Consider the following 18,944-nt stretch of genomic DNA (forward strand, 5'->3'; position numbering starts at 1 on the left):
ACAAGGTTAGAGAGGATGGGAGAAATAAAACGGGGCACGTTGGTTCCATCCATAGACTGTAGCCTATATAAGAAGGTTCCATCTCACGCAACGTTTTTCTACGGGGTCCGAGTTGATCGACATGTTTCCTCAGAACGGTGTGTGACAAGGTGTGCAACGGGCTTTGAGGTATGTTTGCTCTTATAGGTCCTTATCAGAGTGATAGAGAAAGACTAATATCTCTATGGCTCTGGTCCTTATAAAATGTTTTGGCGTTATGCATTCTGAATATTTATAAGTGCTTAGAACATCAACATGCAAACAAACTCAGAGCTTTATGTCACCGTCATTGGTTAGCATGCTAAGGTTCACAGTAACGTTACAACTGATGGAACATAAATGAGTTTTAGAAGTTATTTGGTCACAAATCAAAGTATTGGACAAATCGAAACTTTTTACCTGAATGGTGCTAGAGGAAGAGTTAAGGGACCGCCACAGTTAAACTGATGGTAATCCGTCCAATAATTCTGGAGACATTTCACTAAAAAATACAGAAATCAAGAAATCGCTGAGACATGCCATTAAAAAATAAATAAAAATAATAAAAATAAATATACTGTGTGTGTATATATATATATATATATATATATATATATATATATATATATATATATATATATATATGAACAGCCTATTTGGCTGTGGTTTGGCACAAGAGGATGGCCTATGTCCCAACAACAACAACTTGCAGTATATCATAGGCTTAAAATATAATACTTTTTTCCTTTGGCTTTGTGTAATGTTGGATATGATCAAGTTGAGAGCTGAAAAATGACTTGCTTACTGAAGAGATATAATTTAATCACTAATACTATGCAGATTCATGTCTACACTAAGGAAAAGCATCTTTTTAATGTAACTGTTTAATGATTGAATGAATGATCATAAACCTATTATTTAAAAAAAAAAAAAACAAGTTAGAAGACTCTCTCACTCCTGTTCTCCCTACAGCAAGCGGAAAGTACCAGACACAGGTTTCGTTTCTCTAGAAACCAAAAGATTTTTGGTAAATGAAACAGGAAATAACTCACTTAGCAGGACAGAAAGAGAAGCCTGCAACAGACTTTTGCATTGCCAGGGAATTATAGTAGAGAGCTTTGTTCTCAGGTCTAATGCTTAACATTTAACAAAATATTGCATGTACAGCAGATACAAACTCCTTGATAAAGGAACAGATATGTTTACTATAGATAATCTACAAAGGTAAGCAACCATTTCTTTGTCAGTGATTGTTTTCCCCTTCTTTTAAGACCTGAACTAATGCTCTAGAACTAGTGTTCAAATGCTTGCTTTCCATAGCCTAGAACAGAAGCATGACTCAGCATGTTCTATTCTTTATCTCTCTTACAGTGCACTGATTTCAGGATTTTGGTTTTGGTCTTTATTGTAGTCTAGCCATGCTGAAGAGTACACTTAGCTGTGTGATTTCTGTGTAATATGGATTTTTGTGAAAGAATGCGTTACAGGGTTCTTTTTTATTATTTACAGTGAGAAGCAGTTTGAATAATCTGGAAGTGTGGCATGGCTGAGAGCGTACCCACAATGGATAACTCTGATGAGGTAAACAGTACAAGACAAATATATGTTGACTTATCAGCTTTTGCAAATTGAATTATGAACTGATTCATTGCACTTTAAAATGTAAACATTTTTCTCAATTATTAAGGACCTCTATAATGTACCGGATTCCTATCTTAAGTCATACTGTGAGGAAGGAGAGATCACTCCACCAACACCACAGTCTGGCTGTAAGTGTGACTGTCAATAACTGATCCAATTTAATGACTAAATACATGCTGTACTGTGGAGATACTGAGATGTACTTTTCTTATGTTATGACAGATGTTCCTCCACCAGGAGAAGTAACAGTTCTCAATGCTGGCCAGGAGACTGTTTCTCTTGGCTTTTCCCTCCCTGATAACTCTGTAAGGTATACACTGCAATTAGATTACTCCTGCAACACACAGAGAGACAGTTTGATCACAGAGGACTCCAGCACTGTGAAGGTTGAGGGACTGACTCCTGGGACTGAGTATACTTTCAGCATCATAAGGATTGCAGACAATGGAAATCGAAGCAAAGCAACCTCCCTATCTGTCTTCACAGGTAAATCTGAAAAACAAATAATTAAAAAAGATCCAACAAAGTGTTGTCTGAATGATCTTTTGGCCCATAACCTAAACAAATGTTAATGTGTGCACTTCTTACATTGTGTATTCAGATTAAAGAGGTGGTATATTGTAAATTGTGGGCATTAGGTGATTTTATATGTGGCTTTGTCTTTTACCACACCTCTTTAACTTGGCAGTCAAACAGCAATTTTAAATATAAACATGACAGATCATTATTTTTACGTTATAACTGATACCATTATATTGTTCCCACAGAGCCCAGCCCTCCTCTGCAGCTTACAGTCTACCAGGTCAGCAGTGAGTCTCTGTCTCTGCGTTGGGACACCCCTGCTGGTGAAGTGGAGAGTTACATCGTGACTTGTTGCAGTGAGGGAGACACTGTGCAACAGATGACAGCGGACACAAACAACCTGACCCTCAGCAACCTGAATCCAGGAGTGTGTTACTCTCTCCAGGTTTCTGCACAACTTAGGAATGGAAGAATAAGCAAGCCAACTGTAACATCTGTCCACACAAGTAAGTAAAATTAAATTATTTTGCAATACAAAAATTAGCTTTAAAGTCTTCAACCGTTTAGAAATATTTAATTCACTTAGATTTATCTTATAAACAACAACAAAAACATTTGAAAAATATTGATTCATAATTAATGGCATAAGACATGAAACCTGTCGTGAACATGAAGAGTCTCCATTATTGTTTATGGCTGTTGTCAATAAGTGTCATTCTGTAAATAATGACACTTTTAATGCAAAGTTAGCATTATTTGAGATGTTTGTGTTATGACTAACTTGACATTAAGAGACAGCAACCTGTCATAAACATGTCATAGCAGGCCTAATTATCAAACTTAGAGAAACTGTTTAGTTTTATGTGTTAACATTACATTAAACTGTCATAAGTGGTTTTCTTTTTACATTGGCTGCCATTAGACCATTATAATTGTGTCAAATATTTTTCCTTGACCTCAAGTAAAGTGAAACAGTTTGAACTTGTCAAAAAGTTGTCATAAAGGTTGATTACAATGTCAAGTGGTATTATAACGGTGCAATGAACCTTCCGCTTTCTTTGTGTTGGCATTTTAAACTCTGGTGGATTTATGAGGACTATGGTTAACTGCTCCTCAGATCTCTTCAGGGTAAATCCAGACAGCTAGCTAGACTATCTGTCCAATCTGAGTTTTCTGTTGCACGACTAAAACAACTTTTGAACTTACACACGTCCCATCAAAACAAGTTCCTTCCTAAGGCTATTTTGCAGAGGCACCATTGCTCCATCTGTCGCTTAGCACCGCCCAAGACGATTGTGATTGGTTTAAAGAAATGCCAGTAAACCAGAGCACGTTTTTCTCCCATCCCGGAATGCTGTGTGGATTCGCCAGACCCTCCTACGCAGCGCAGTGGAGGAAGATCTGGCAATGTGAGACTAGACGTCACTGAATACAGTACTGAGGTGGTTTATGGAGTTTTGGACAGATAACGTTAGCTTTAGGCTACTTGTGGCTAAAGTTAGCTAGATAACTTGGTTAGCTGTAGAGCTGATTCAGACCCGGGGTGCAAGAAGCCAAACTTTGAAGAAAACCATCTTGGTACCGTATTCTCTGTCGTAAAAATGGCCTCCTCCGTAAGTCAAGTTGCGTTGGTTTCCGTCCGTCCGTTTTTACTGAGAGCTCTGATAACCATAACGGCGAGCAACTTTGCTCTTAACTTACCTTTCTCTGCCTCTAATTTTTACCCTAACCAATCTCACTCCTAATGCCTAAACCTAACCAATCCAACCAACGGAGGCAACGAGTACTAGCCAATCAGAGGCTAGGGAGAGATATATTGATTAGCGTTTACAGTAGCCAATAGCGCTGAATGGGAGTTACGTTTATCCATGGGGTCATCCCTATGTTCCCCGGTTAGGGTTAGGCCTACATAGGCCTATTTGCCATGGAATTTGGCAGTAATGGTGGAAAAAGTAACAGACCGGGGAACATAGGACCCTTTTTTTGAAAAAGGGTCCTATGTTCCCCAGTCTCATACAAAGAGGGGAACATAGGACCCAGGGAACATAGGACCCGGGGAACATAGACATGCTCCCTTATCCATCATGCTAGCTGTTTAGCTGACTCTGCCGTGACTGGGAGCTTTCAGTGAACACAGCCGGAGTCGCTGGACTGGTTCCAAAAACAGACTCTGAGACTGAGAGGGAGTTTTACGACAGGGAAAACAGTACCGAGATGGTTTTCTTTTAGTTTTGGCTCCTTGCACCCTGGGCTCAGCTAATTGGAAAGCTTTACAGCTAACCAAGCTAACTAGCTAACAGCAGCTAACTACAGTTAGTGGTTACCTTAACAACAAGTAGCCTAAAGCTAACGTTCAAGTTCAAGCACTTTATTGTCATTGCATAGCACAACGAGATTACTTTGTAACAACCCAAGGGTGCGCTAAAAAGTGATAAAGTGGATGTTCAGTAGTACTGGAACAATTAAATAAATATAAATAAATCTATAAGTCTGTCTAGAATAACATACTATAAAATAACAGGCTAATAAAATAAGCTAAAAATATAAGTAAAAGTTAATTAATAAAATGTATAAATAAGATTTATATATGAATAAAAGCTAACCTTATATAAATGGGAGCTAACCATAAGTGCACAAGTTGTGTTATAGCAATGTTATCTGTCCAAAACTCCCCTTGGTACTGTACAACACTGTTGTCTTATAACTTTTATGACATTTTTTCTTGACACAATTATAATGGTCTCATGACAGCCAATGTAAAAACCAACCACTTATACAGACCTGCCAACCTGTACGCATTTTGCGTAGTAGATACGCATTTTGACATCAAAATACGGTGATACGATTTGTGACTTTAAACTATGCAAAAATCAGGTGACTGCTTTGAGTTCACTTGTTGACGTGCAGTAGCCGTCTCAGTCTAACACTTGATGGTAATAGGCTAAAGCAGCGTAGCAGCCACGAGCATGCTGGAAAAAAAAAATAAAAAAAGAAGAGTTCGACCAATCACAGCGTTGGGTTCCTTCCTCTTAAATGTGAGCAGGGATATCGGCTACTGATAGCAAAACAAAAGCATCAAATGCAAGTGTTATTCCTCTCTCATTCCCGTTTAGTTTGGTTGGATTCCCCAAGGGAGGACGGTGCTTGCAAAGGTAAACGGGTTTGATGTAGAAAGGTGAAATTGTGAAATGAATTAATTTACGTAGCCTACCTGTCAACTTTGGAGAAATATTTAATGCTAGGGTTGGGTACTGAGACCCGGTGCTAATATGGCACCGGTGCCTAAACGGCCGGTATCTACCGAATAGCAAGGCGGATTTCGGTGCCTCATTTCGGTGCCACTTAAATGCCTTCTCTCTGATGCTCTGAAACGGACGTTAGAGGCAACCAAGCATTGCCGCATGTCACGTTAGTTAACACTACACTTAACAGCAGGTAACGTTAGACTACCTACTAGCAGCTGGATTAAACACGGTTAAAATGCTGACAGCTAAACGGTGTAAAAGTTTGTCTGTATTTCACTGTAGAGGATTCCAACACCGAGACGTAACAGTCTGCTGTTGTCGGAAAAACAACACAGACGTTGCGTTCACTTGAAACTCGCCTCGCCAGCCTCGTGCTGCATTCAAAGTTATTGTAAAATACCCTTTTCCCGTCCAGTGGTTGTTTTTGTCGTTTAACAGGAATTTTACTGGTGAAATAAGTTATTGTTATATTATTACATTACATTTTTTTTATATATTATTACATTTTTAATAAATCATTTAATTTTGACCCTGTGGCCTTAGCAATAAACAAGCCGTTCTTTAATGTCGCCGACTGTCGTTTTGTGCTCCGGTATCAGTTCAGACACCGGCACCGTTTTAAAAGTATCGTTTTAGCACCGGTATCGGAAAAACTCCCAACGATACCCAACCCTATTCATAGTGGATTTATATGTTGAATAACTGAATATGGTGGTGAGTGGGGAAATTACTATGTCCAAGGACCAGGTGAAGTGATTGGTAAGCATATGAACTAAACGATACACTATACTGATACCAACATCAAAGACAGCGGTAATGGCACGTTTTCCGCGTGCGTGCCGCCGTGTTCATCAACCAGAACTTCGACAATAAATCATTAAGTTGTTACTCAAAAAAGTTTTTCAAGGTTGGCAGGTCTGCTTCTGACAGTTCAATGTAATATTAAAACGTAAAGCTAAATAGTTTGATAAATAGGCCTGCTATGAGATATTTAGGTTGACATTAACCCAGTTGTCATAACAGAGATTGCTGTATTGCTTAACATCAAGTTGTCATAACACAAACATCTCAAACAATGCAAACTTTGCATTTAAAGTGTCAATTTATCAAATGACACTTAATGACAACCACAAACATTCATAAAGACTCCATGTTTATGAGGTGTCATGTCATGGTTATGACCGTATCATGTCAGTATTATGCAAACTCCTTCAAATAAAGTGTTACCCAAAATGTTTCTTCTCTGTACCAAATATATCCAAAGAAATTGGGAGGAGAGACTTTAAATTTAAAGCCCCTTCCGATTGGAATTGTTTACCTAAGTCTTTTAGATCTATTTCCTCTTTTCACCAGTTTAAGATGTCTCTTCTTAATTATTTGCATACAAGCTGCAACTGTTTTCCTCATGCTTGATATTTTTATTTTTTAATTTTAATTTTTCTCAACTGTCTATATGAATGACCTTAACTGTTTATTGTCTAATATTTAATGGTTGGAATGGGGAGGATATGGGTGGTTTTGGTGTGATGAAGAGCTTTTGTCTGTCAGTATGTATGTATGTCTGTGATTTTTCTTGAGGTCTTCTCAAGTTGTTTTGTTAACTGTATTGTCTAATTGTGAATGTACTGTATATTTTTGCCATTAAGGACCCCCTCAAAAACGAGATGCTACATCTCAAGGGGTTATTCCTAATAAAAGAAATTTCAAATAAGAGCATTATTTGTTGACAGCAGTAGGAACAGTACTCGCTGAAACTGTAATCCAATATGAAAGATACAGATACATTATAATAATGAAATTATTATCAAAACAACATAACATTGTGAAGGTTGGTAGAGTGCAAGGCTGTTGTATTAGACTACATTTGTTTTAGGTGTACCTAATACACTGTCAACTGAGTATATGTTAAAATTAAGTTTGATCGATGCTATGGAATATTGAAATAACCAGTGATGGGATTATTATTTAATTTTCATGTCTACAGAGACACACCTAAAAGGCCTATTGGAGGATCTGGGGTTGGAGCAGCACTACACAGAGAAGCTATCCCTGAGCACAATACTTCAGATTGATGAGAAGACCATTACTGATGAACCTGCTAAGTGTAATTCAGATCTTCCATGGTATTTTCTGAAGAAACTGATGATGGTTAATGTGACAGCTAGGAATGTGAAATGTACATCAGTATGTGAGTCCAACTATGATGATCCGTCAGGGAATACAGAGTTAGATCTTGATAATCTGGTCAACAGTCTATATTCAGGTGACATGCTAAACCCCCTTGACATGATCACTGCTCTCTTTCTGTGTTCTGATGGTTTTGTACGGCAGGAAATGGCCCTCAAAATGTCCATGTGTCAGTTTTCTGTGCCTCTGTTGCTTCCTAATTGTGACACAAAGCAGTGCACACTCATGCTTTGGGCCATGAGAGACATTGTTAAAAAGTACAGACCTCAGTCTCTTTCACAATCCAAGGGCTTCATTGAACAAAGAATTGCTCTCTCTGAACTTCCGATGATATCTTTTGTGAGAATGGGTGAGTGCTCCCTGTCCAAGTCAGAGATCCTCAATAAGCTTCTGAGCAATTCCCAGCAGTACCATGATACCTTTGTTCATCATGATATGGAGTGTGGTGACAGTCCAAGGAAAATATCCAATGGACTGGCTGAAATGACTTGGTACCTTCCATGTGGGAACAAAAATATGGATGTTTTCAGTGAGCCTGTAGCTGTAGCTAACCTTCGTGGGGACATTGCTTTGTTTGAAACACAATTTTCTTTTTTGTGTCAGACATCTGCAGCAGTTTTTGTGTTCTTTGACACTCTGGACTCTGAATGTAAGCTACTTACCAACCAACACCACAAGGCACAGATCTTCTTGGTGGGTAACCATCAAAGCAAGCATTTCAACTTAAATGCTCTAAAGAAGGTATCAACCAAGTTGGGCTTAACTAACAGCAACATCATTTTGAAGGCTAAGAACATGAATGATGCAGACTTTGTCAAAACCCTGCGGAAAACAGTCAGCAATGTTGTTGAGAACTCAAAGATGAAGATGCAAATTGAGCAGATGGCTGACATCGCCCATGAACTGGGAATCTGGGTTGATGAAGACTCTTCAGAGTGCCAGGCTGCCAAGAAAAATGCAGATGCCATCACTGCAGAAATTCAAAATATCCTTGAATACAAAGAAGCTCAGCTACCCTTACAAGGCCAAATATGGAAGGAACTGACTTGCTTAGAGAAGGAAGAATTTCGGCTTCGAAAAGTTGGGTCTGAGGACATAGAAAAATACAAAAGTGATCTTCAGGTACAGAAAACAGAACTTCGGAAAAAACAGAACTCTTATGCCATGTCAAATGCAATGACATGTTTTACTAGCGCAATATCAAGCCCAGGAATAGAAAGGTGCTATTTCCTGAAATGGATGCGAATGAACCTCGATAATGTGTCTCGAGAAAAACTGTCTGGCCTCAGGGAGCAGTACAAAGAAAAATGCAAAGATTCTGAGAACAAAGAGGAGATCAAAGACATTGACAAACAACTTTCCAACAGCTCACTGGGCACTGAACACTTCTTCCGTGAAATGGGTCAGATCTACGAAGCTTCACTTTCCCTTCCAGAAACAGACCAATCACGTCAACAATTACAGAATCTGCCCAACCTTTGTGCAGAATTGTTACTTGATGGATTCCCTCTTGAGCTTGTAGATGGAGATGCATCCAACATACCTCTCCGATGGGTGAGTGACGTTCTCTCTCAGCTCAATGACTTGGTGACTCCTAAGAACAAGATACTGGTAGTCACAGTCCTTGGAGTTCAGAGCACAGGAAAGTCCACTCTCCTCAACACCATGTTTGGAGTGCAGTTTGCAGTCAGCAGTGGACGATGCACTCGAGGTGCCTTTATGTTGCTCATCAGAATCAATGAAGATCTTAAAAAAGAACTCAACTGTGACTTCATGGTGATCATTGACACTGAGGGCTTGAAGTCACCAGAGCTTGCACAACTGGACAATAGCCATGAGCATGACAATGAGCTTGCAACACTTGTTGTGGGGCTGAGTGATATCACCATCATCAATATTGCAATGGAGAATTCAACAGAAATGAAGGACATCCTACAAATAGTTGTGCATGCTTTCCTCAGGATGAAAGAGGTTGGCAAAAAGCCCAAATGTCAGTTTGTTCACCAGAATGTGTCAGATGTTTCAGCCCATGACAAGAACTTACGAGACAGGAAGCTGCTCTTGCAACAGTTAAATGAGATGACCCAGGCAGCAGCCAAAATGGAAAAGAAAGAGGAGAACAAGAGCTTCACTGATGTGATGGAGTACAGTCCAGACACTGGGAACTGGTACATTCCTGGACTCTGGAATGGAAACCCACCAATGGCACCAGTCAATGAAGGGTACAGTGAAGCTGTATATGAGCTCAAAAAGAACATAATCCAAATTTTGGGAAGTTGTGAGTCATCTGCTAATAATATCTTGGAGTTCACAGAGTGGATAAAAAGCCTGTGGAATGCAGTAAAGCATGAAAACTTCATCTTCAGCTTCAGAAACAGCCTGGTGGCTGATGCATACATGAGGCTGTGCACAGAATTCAACAAATGGGAATGGGAATTCAGAAAAGAAATGTACACATGGGTGACAAAATCTGAAACAAGAATTTCCAACTACGGTACAGTTGCTGTGAAATCTGAGGTATCTGACATGAGAGAACTTCTCACACGTTTGAAAAGTGAAGCTTGCACAGTGCTGTCTAAATGGGAGACAAAACTCCTTGGAAATTTAACACAGTACTTCAAGCAAACAGAGGGCCATGTCTATCTAGTTGAACAATACAGAGAGGACTTTGCTAACGGTGCAAAGAGCCTTCGACAAGAAATGGAGCGCTCTGTACTTAATCAGCTCACAGCAGCAGCTGACATCAGACAGGGAATGACAGAACTTGATAGAATCAAGGAGAACCACACAAAAGAATTAGAGGGGAGAGTAAGTGGACTGATTGAACAGTGTCGGAAGAAAAAAGTCCAGATGACAGACAAAGAGCTCGACAAAGAATTTGATAAGATGTGGAAACAAATGGTAAATGAACTATCTTTTCCTGAACAAAAGGCCACAATCGTCATCAGAAGTGTGTCCCACCACCTGAGAGAAAATCTATCACGTAAGGGGAGTCATGCATGTCAATTATTAAGTCAAAAAAGCCTGAAAGATTGTGGACAGGAGCCTTTTACATACACAGCGGAAGGATTTTGCAAGAAGGTTAAACACACACTCGGCAAGATTTTCAACATTGAAGATCAGGTAATGGCTTTGCAAAAAACAGCTGATCATATCTCAATGGACTGCACACAGTTTGTGACTGAAAAATTGGAAAAAAAGAACAATTACCATGAGACTTACATCCAGGAGATCCTACACGTGATTGATGAGAGGCTGCAAAACAATCAGGATGTTAAGAGAGAGATCGAGTTTGAAGTTTCTCTGAAACAGCACATCTGTGGATTTGCAGCCAGAGAGTTTCAGAAAATGCATGAAGATTTCATACAAAGGAATGATCCCTACAGATGTCTGAATCGAAACAAAGAAAAGTTTCGAGCTGATTTTAAAGATGTGTTCCATGAACGAGACCAGTGCCAGAAGAAGGCAGAAGAATTCACGAACCGCTGCTTGAAGCCTGCAGTCGAAGACTTTGTCAACCGTTCCCTGGGTCCTGATATCATTGGTGAAATGTTGACAAGCCAGCAGTTCAGCACACGCATGTTCTTCCAGTATTCAGTTTTACTGGATTTGCTCTCAAAGGATGACTTTGAAAAGTATCAGAGCTATATTTGCTCATATGAGGAGTATGTGAAGAAATGGATACTCGATCAAATAGTGGAACGCTTCTCAAATCAGTCTACGTTTAAGTTTGAGGATCAACATCTCCAGTCAAGTGTCAGAAGCATAAATAATGCCATCAACAAAGCTAAAACAGAAAAGAGTGGCAACTTGAAGACATTCGTTAAAAATGTCTGTCAGGAACTTGGTGATAAACTGGTCATTTCCCAGGATGCTCTTGGTGCTTTCATGATCCTGAACAATGCCGACCAGAAACTGTTTGCTCACTGGCTCACAGAGTGTGTGAAGGACATGGCGAATGCTCTTGGAAAAACGTTTAAACACACTAACATCCAAATGAAACTAAAGAAACTTCATGTGAATCCTCAGGATGAGCTTTTCATCAAACTGATCGGATGTGGTAAACAGTGTCCATTCTGCAAAGCGCCTTGTGAGGCAGGAGGAAGATTCCACACTGAGCACTGGACTTCACTACATCGGCCAGAGGGTCTGGGTCGTTTCAGGTGGCATGAGACAAAAACACTTGTCACTGACGTATGCTCTTCCTCGGTGCTCAGTGACAAACGTTTTCGCTGCAATGCTACAAGGGGTGCATGGCACCCTTACAAGCGTTACACAGATTTTTTCCCAGACTGGAGAATTGCTCCAGATGCAAGTCTTCAGGCATCAGACTACTGGAAATATGTACTGGCAAAGTTCAACAAGCAGTTTGCTGAAGCATATAATGCAAAGCCTGCTGATATTCCTCTAATGTGGAGAATTATCACTCGTAAGCAAGCAGAAGCAAGCATCAAGGAGTCATTTAACATCAAGTAAAAGACTACATGCTTTGTAGTTACAGAGGGGGACATCCTCCTCATATGGAAGGCTGAAGATATTGATATTTACCACTAAGGCTTACAAGAGGAAAATATAAGAAAATCACTGCAATTAGTGCTCACCTTTACCTGAGATCACATTTAACATGTTTAATAAATGATAATCTGCTTTAACTCTGTTTATGTTGATGAGTATTAATCTGCTTTAACTCTGTTTATGTTGATGAGGACACCGTAAATACTATACAATATACTATACTTTAAGTCAATGTACATGTTAGGTGCACATTGTTTCTAGTTTGATTAAATCAGACTTTGAATTTATGTTTTTGTGGGATAGATGAATGCCAATGTTATATTGTCACTGAAAAGATGCACACAGTTAATCAAATGTGATCTTTTATTTAGTGTTTCTGTCAAACATTTATATTTTTTTTAAACACCACTCAGTCTTTATGTGGTATTGTCATAATAGGACGGACAGTTTTTTTTTATTATCTGATTGAGTATGCTATGTGATTGTTTACGCGAAAGTTAGAATACATTCATTTTTGTTTCTATGAAGTATCTGATGCAAAATATTCATTTTCAATGTATCAAAAGATCATTCAGTCTAAATGCCAGCATGTAGGTTTTACATGTTTTTCTTTCCTTCTCCTCTTCTTTCTAATTGAGTATAATATGCAATTTTGTTACTCACAATTTCGAAATGTCTTTGTTTTCAATTAATTATCTGGTTCCAAATATTTCAATTTCTAGTCTATGTTCTATCTCTTTTATTCTGAATTTAGAATGTTTTTGGTTCTGCAACATATCAAATGCCACATATTTACATTTTTGTATCAATTAAAAGATAATTCAGTCTACATGTGGTATTCTGAACATGTATAAAAGAAATCCAAGTCATTCTATATGTGGTATTGTCAACATTTATACATTATTTACTTCTGTTAACTGATTCATAAAGAGGCAAAATGGCAGACTGGTTATTGTCTTTAATGTTAAATCTCAAGTGTTGGGTTTCTTAAATCAATGAAGAATGAAACAAGAATAAAGGTGTGTTCAGACAGAAAGGGAATGCTGCCACTAAAATTCAACTTCAGTTTTGTTTTGTCTGAACACACGGTAAGAGTCTACATGCTAGCAGCTCAGTGAGGCTGTACTCGGGCACAGCGATGCTTTGAGCTAAATGCTAGCGTCAGCATGCCAACATGCTTACAATGACTATGCTTACATGCTGATGTAGAGAAAGTATAATTTATAATGTTCACCATCACGTTAGCATCCTAACATGCCTTCATTAGCACTAAAAACAAAGTACAGCTGAGGCATGATAGGAATCAGTTTGGCAACTATGTAGTCATAAATCAATGTATTGGACACACATTTTTGGCCTGATGAGGGCGCCAGAATAAAAATGATAGAAACGCCAAAGTTATTCCAATTCAACATGAGAGGACATGATTTCATGGCAATTCATGCAACAGTTGTTGAGACCTTGAACTCAACCAAACTGTCCACTCGTGGTGGCGCTAGAGGAAAAGTCAGGGCATCGACCAAAGTCATTACGGTTTTTGTCTGTTAACCAGGAATGTTTGTTATTTTCCTAATCCATGAAGTAGAGGTTGAAATATTTCATTGAATTAGAGAAAACTATAACATGAAATCACTAAAGTCAGTAAAATTCATCCAAGGAAAATGTTGCACCACCTATAATGTATGTGAGGCATCTTATGGTATCAAATCCTTAATTTCTCTCACACGTGTGATGTAAACCATTTTACAACAACCAAGAACAAAGTGCAATGTAACATTACATTTAAACCAAATAACTTTGCATTGCAGGTTTGTATTCATAGGAAACAAGCAAACTTTATATTGTATTAAATATTTTATCCGTTTTATTCCTAGACTTAAAACAAATGCTAATCATTGGTAATTACATACATTGGTAAGTACCTACATTAAAACCACTAATAAGTTTTTTTTTAAATTGATATGTCATAAAAAGTGTGTAGCTTTCAGCCCACTGATCTTAGTGTCCTGGGTCAGAGCTGGGGGGAATAAATCCACTGAAGTAGGTTATGTAAAGTTATTCATGTAATAAAAGCCGTAAATGGCTCTAATTTTAGAATTCTTTAATTTTTACCATTTATATTAAAATGGTTTTTAGGTGTCTTGTATTTGAAACCCTGTACCATTCTTGGCTGTAACACACTGTGAATAATACTGTGATAAAACAACAGTAGTTTGGCCTCATAGGAGGTGAAAGCATGCTTTAGATGAAATTGTTATCTGGTTTTTATTAATCAACATAGCTTAGAGTGTGTACTGAACATAGACTGTGAAAATAACGGACGAGGATTCCGGCCCTGAAAAGTGAAGCCAATGCCAAAGTGCCTTAACATGCATTCTATCCAATTTCCAGCAGTGGGTTGCTAAAATAAGTCTGTTTTTAAATAAGTCTTTGGGAAAATGACCTTACTTCTCATTTGATTTATTACCTCAATATGCTTTAGGGGTGGCTACACACAGACCTGTCAATCAAGAAAGAGGCTAACAAGGGTTGGAAATCAGCAACTTTCCTTTCTTAGCTTTTAGCTTAGCCATTGATATTGCAATTATATTAACACTGGGTTGGCTGCGTTATCCTCCCCAGCTCCACTTCTTTCAAAAATCGTCACATCCAATTGCAAAAAACTAAGATGGCGACATCTGTATTGCCAAACTCGAGGCTTCAAAACGGCAGTTCACAAACCAATGGGGGACATCACAGATTTCCAAGTCCACTATTTTTAGTCTATGGTACTGAATATGCCAGCCTGATAACATAATTGTGTTAAATTAAACCAATAACTTTTGAACTAACCTATAGTTACGGACAACTTAATACATTTTATAGTTTGACAATTTTAACTCCTTTATATACGGTTGGGTAGTTTAATCTTCAGCAATGCATCATATTCTAAAATATATGTTGTAGCGTTGCTTGTTATAACCACGTCTTTAAAAAGTCAACTTTTCAAGAGCTTAGAAAACAGCCCTGTTTTCAGCTTTGTGAAGAAGCATTTTCCAGCTGATCCAAGAGGTTTTGTAAAGGGTTTATTTTGTTTGTGTGTTCATTTTCTTCACACACAAACATTCATTTTATCAGAAAAATCTATATTTTTTTGTGTTCACTGGACAGGAAATGTATGAAAAACTATAATCTGATAGGAAAAAGTACAATATTTGCCTGTGCGATGTAGTAGAGTAGAAAATAAAGTTGCATAAAAAGGTAAAGTACAATGTACTTTTTTTAGTTAAATTCCACTATTGATACCAGTATTGTAATCCCCTAGTTCAACAGTAAGCAGTTAAATTGTAGGTAAAGGCTGCATAAAGAGATATGCTGGATGTGCATCCAACAGACCCTTCTACAGTCAAGAATCCTATACTTTGTAGCTATTGGCAATAAGAACAATAAAGTCTGTTAATTGGTTTACTTACCATATTAATTCATATTTTGTTAACATTAATGTTGATATTGCATGATGTCATTTTGTGTCATATGTGTACTTCTTATATTATCACAATCAGTAAAAACTGAGCGATCAAGGTACTGTAAGACCCACAGCAAGATGGAAGGGGAATAAATTAGCGGCAAGAGAAGGCTTGCCTCAGCAGAAAAATGTGAAGCTACAGTACATATGATTATTAGAGTCAACACTGCATCCAAGACTATGAAGTTGTTATACAGCAGTAACAGGATCACTAAAGTGGTTTTCGACCACAAATGCAGTTTTAAAACCACAAATTACAGCTACAGCCAAGTTATGCTAAAAAAAGTTGAACAAAAGGGAGACAGCAAGCTGAAAAATCTTTTTACCTGCACGATGAAGCTATACAGGGGAAACAAACTTTTAAGTGAAGATCTGAGTCATTCTAAGTCCAACTAAACTTTTTTTTCCAGGATGGTACATAAACTATACAGTAAGAAATGTGTAATCTGAATTACATGAACTTCTTATTAAAAATGGTTCAAATGTTGAGGTGATGAAGGGCTACTGTATGTGAGGAATATCTGAATAGCATGCAGAGCTGCTCAGTCAACGTTAGGCACAAATTCAATTATACTATTCCAAAATACAACCCATGCACAATTTTACAGAGGTAACTTCAACTAGTCATAGTTGGGCTCAACTCTACGCACATCACTGGCTCTGGAACCAAACTGTGCGAGGGCCACGATTGATCCTCTCAGTAAAACGCACCTTTATGACCCGTAGCCCACATGAAAGATGTTTTTTTTATTTAACTAATTGATCTAATTGTTTTTGTATGATAAATCAGGCCCGTAGACAGGGGCTTCGTGTGGTTCGAAAGACCCTTCTCACTGCCAAAAGGTCCATAATTTTAGTCAGTTTATTTTTATTTTTTTTAATTAACAAATGTCTTTTCAAATAACGACTGCCCTGATCTTTTTAAAAGCACCACTTCTGTGAATGTGTTAACTGGCACATTACAATCTAACGTCTAATGTATCAACAATCCATGCAACTAACTTAATGCACTCATAGCAAAATCTGTGAGGCCAAGGACATCAAAATGAAGATGATTAAATACAGATGAGTGGTGGCCAGGTTGGCTCAGTGGGTAGAGCAGGCGCACATGTACTGAGAGGTTTATGCCTCGATGCAGAAGTCCAGGGTTCGAATCCAACCTGTGACAATTTCCTGCATGTTTTCCCCCTCTCTCTCCCCTCCTTATCTCACCTAGCTGTCCTGTCAAATTAAAGGCGGAAAACCCCCAAAAAATAATCTTTAAAAAAAAATACAAATGAGGGAAAAACTACAAAAGGGTCCACTTTTTGACCCCCCCCCCCCTCCCTCATCTTAACAAACATAAAATTATGATAAGTTAGCTTATCACATCAGTCAAATTTATTGATTTGGAAATTCGGCTTTGTTATCTGTCTGTGTCAGCTATTTTTACTGTTGCGAGTTAATGTCTACTAACATTTGCTAATTAGCACTAAACCCAAAGTATATCTGAGGCTGATGGCAATATCAGTTTTGTTATTTGGTCAAATTATTAAACAAATCTAAACTTTTGATCCACTTTCCCACCGCCACACCGACCAGATAAATAACTTTTGTTTGTTTACTGGAAATCAGATAATCGTTTCTGGGAATCAAAACAGAAAGTTACTTCACCTATCATGATATAAGGAGTGGTGGTAAAGTTCAAGTACTTTATTGTTTAATGGACAATATTTTACCAACAGCAGTTGTTGCCAACAAAATTCTTAGATCCCATGCTCCAACAATGCTCATAAAAATATGTATAAACCCTGTTCCCAAAATGACAATGGAGTGGGGGGAATTGGCAGCTGGACAGCAGGCAAAGGCGGGACTCTTGGCACAGTGAACTGGTTTTAGGGATATGGAACATCACCTCTCATGTTTTTTTGCACGTTACTGATACAAGCATGTCCATTAAACAAGGATTAGCTGCACATATTTAAAAAAAAACAGATACAAATACACCACAAACAACCAGGACACATGATTGTCACAGCCTTTAATGCATCCACCTATTATGCATTCTTTCAGATCCCAGCAGACAGCTTCATTTGTTGCAAGTTAAGTGCATCCCCATTTAGAGAGATGTCAGGGGGATAACAAAAGTCATTAGAATCCCTCCTCTGTGGACCTTGAATGTCTCTACAAACGTTTTTGGCAATCTATCCCAATGTCATGATATTTTAGTCTGGACCCAAGTGGGGATATACTGTATATAACAGCACAACTTAGCACAACTTAGTCACTGTTAACTGCGCTCTCAAGTTCTGGTTTTGTGAACAGGTTATTTGGCTGTCACGGCTGGTGCGAAGGCAGGCAAGGTTGGGACCCAAATGCAGTTTAAAGAGCTTTAATAAAACAAAAGCAACACTTACTGGGAGCAATAATCCAGAAAACAAGGAAATCCAAGACAGGGAACACAAACAGAACAGAATGCACAGCAAAAATAACGAGACGATCCGACAAGAGACAAGGGAAAACAGAGAGGCTAAATACACAAGGTAATGAGAGGCAGGTGACACAACAGGTGGAACAAATCAAAAAAGGCAGGAAACAAACAAAGACAGGAAGAAAGCTAGACAAGACAAGGAAGACAAGACAGACTACAAAATAAAACAGGAAACCAAGCAAAACAGAGAAACAAGACTACACAATAAAACAGAACAAAATACCAAAACCCTGACAGTACCCCCCCCCCAAGGGACAGATCCCAGATGTCCCAAAAACAAAAACAGAACAAAAGACAACCCAGGGAGGGCGGAGGGGGACCGGAGGAGGGCCAAACAGAGAACAAAAAAGTCAAACGGGGCTAGGGAATGGAGAGGCCACTCGGGACAGGGGATAGGAAGACCCCAGGACAGGGAACAGGAAGGCCCCGGGACAGGGACAGAGAGGCCCCGACAACAGTGGACAGAGAGTCACTGGTGCAAAGGGAACAGAGAGGCCTCGGCAACCGGGAACCATGGGCACCTGGACCAGCAGCGAAGACAGAACCCTTCAGGCGGCGAAGGCTGAATCCTTCAGGCGGCCGAACAGGTCGGCGAAGGTAGAGCCTCTCTGAAGGACGTCCGTGAAGGCGAAACCCCTCTGGAGGGCGACGGCGAAAGCAGAATCCTTCTGGAGGCCGGTGGCGAAGGCGAAACCCATCAGCAGACCATCCACGAAGGCGAATCCCCTCTGGAGGCCGTCCGCGAAGGCGATACTCCTCCGGAGGCCGGTGGCGAAGGCGTAACCCCTCTGAAGACCGGCGGCAAAGGTGAATCCTCTCAGAAGACCGGCGCCGAAGGCGA

The 18,944-nt window shown here is 39.1% G+C and overlaps 1 protein-coding gene across 5 annotated transcripts; it reads left to right on the forward strand.

Moving 5' to 3' along the window:
• Positions 1-101: 101 nt before the first annotated feature.
• Positions 102-18,097, forward strand: LOC116042360 (up-regulator of cell proliferation-like). Of its 5 annotated transcripts, none has more exons than XR_004103195.1 (7): positions 1,046-1,242; positions 1,528-1,600; positions 1,704-1,787; positions 1,882-2,145; positions 2,427-2,687; positions 7,411-12,388; positions 18,087-18,097. XR_004103195.1 is itself a non-coding variant. In XM_036005499.1 (7 exons), exons 3-7 carry the CDS (start codon positions 1,561-1,563, stop codon positions 12,087-12,089), a joined length of 5,328 nt encoding a protein of 1,775 aa, XP_035861392.1. In that variant the 5' UTR covers positions 1,058-1,123; positions 1,207-1,242; positions 1,528-1,560; the 3' UTR covers positions 12,090-13,071. The 5 variants fall into 5 exon arrangements, 4 of the variants coding, with proteins under 4 accessions (XP_031144382.1, XP_031144383.1, XP_035861393.1 ...); XM_036005499.1 differs by lacking the exon at positions 18,087-18,097 and having other exon boundaries at positions 1,058-1,123; positions 1,207-1,242; positions 7,411-13,071; XM_031288522.2 differs by lacking the exons at positions 1,046-1,242; positions 18,087-18,097 and adding an exon at positions 102-168 and having other exon boundaries at positions 7,411-13,071.
• The last annotated feature ends 847 nt before the right edge of the window (positions 18,098-18,944 follow it).

Source organism: Sander lucioperca, chromosome 9, assembly GCF_008315115.2.
Source record: "Sander lucioperca isolate FBNREF2018 chromosome 9, SLUC_FBN_1.2, whole genome shotgun sequence".
NCBI lineage: Eukaryota > Metazoa > Chordata > Actinopteri > Perciformes > Percidae > Sander > Sander lucioperca.

Bases quoted from the DNA above. Each gene is read 5' to 3' on its own strand.
- LOC116042360 (XM_031288522.2), top strand. From the start codon at position 1,561: ATGGCTGAGAGCGTACCCACAATGGATAACTCTGATGAGG. The intron at 1,601-1,703 runs TAAACAGTACAA...TCTCAATTATTA, and splicing joins AATGGATAACTCTGATGAGG to AGGACCTCTATAATGTACCG. The intron at 1,788-1,881 runs GTAAGTGTGACT...ATGTTATGACAG, and splicing joins ACCAACACCACAGTCTGGCT to ATGTTCCTCCACCAGGAGAA.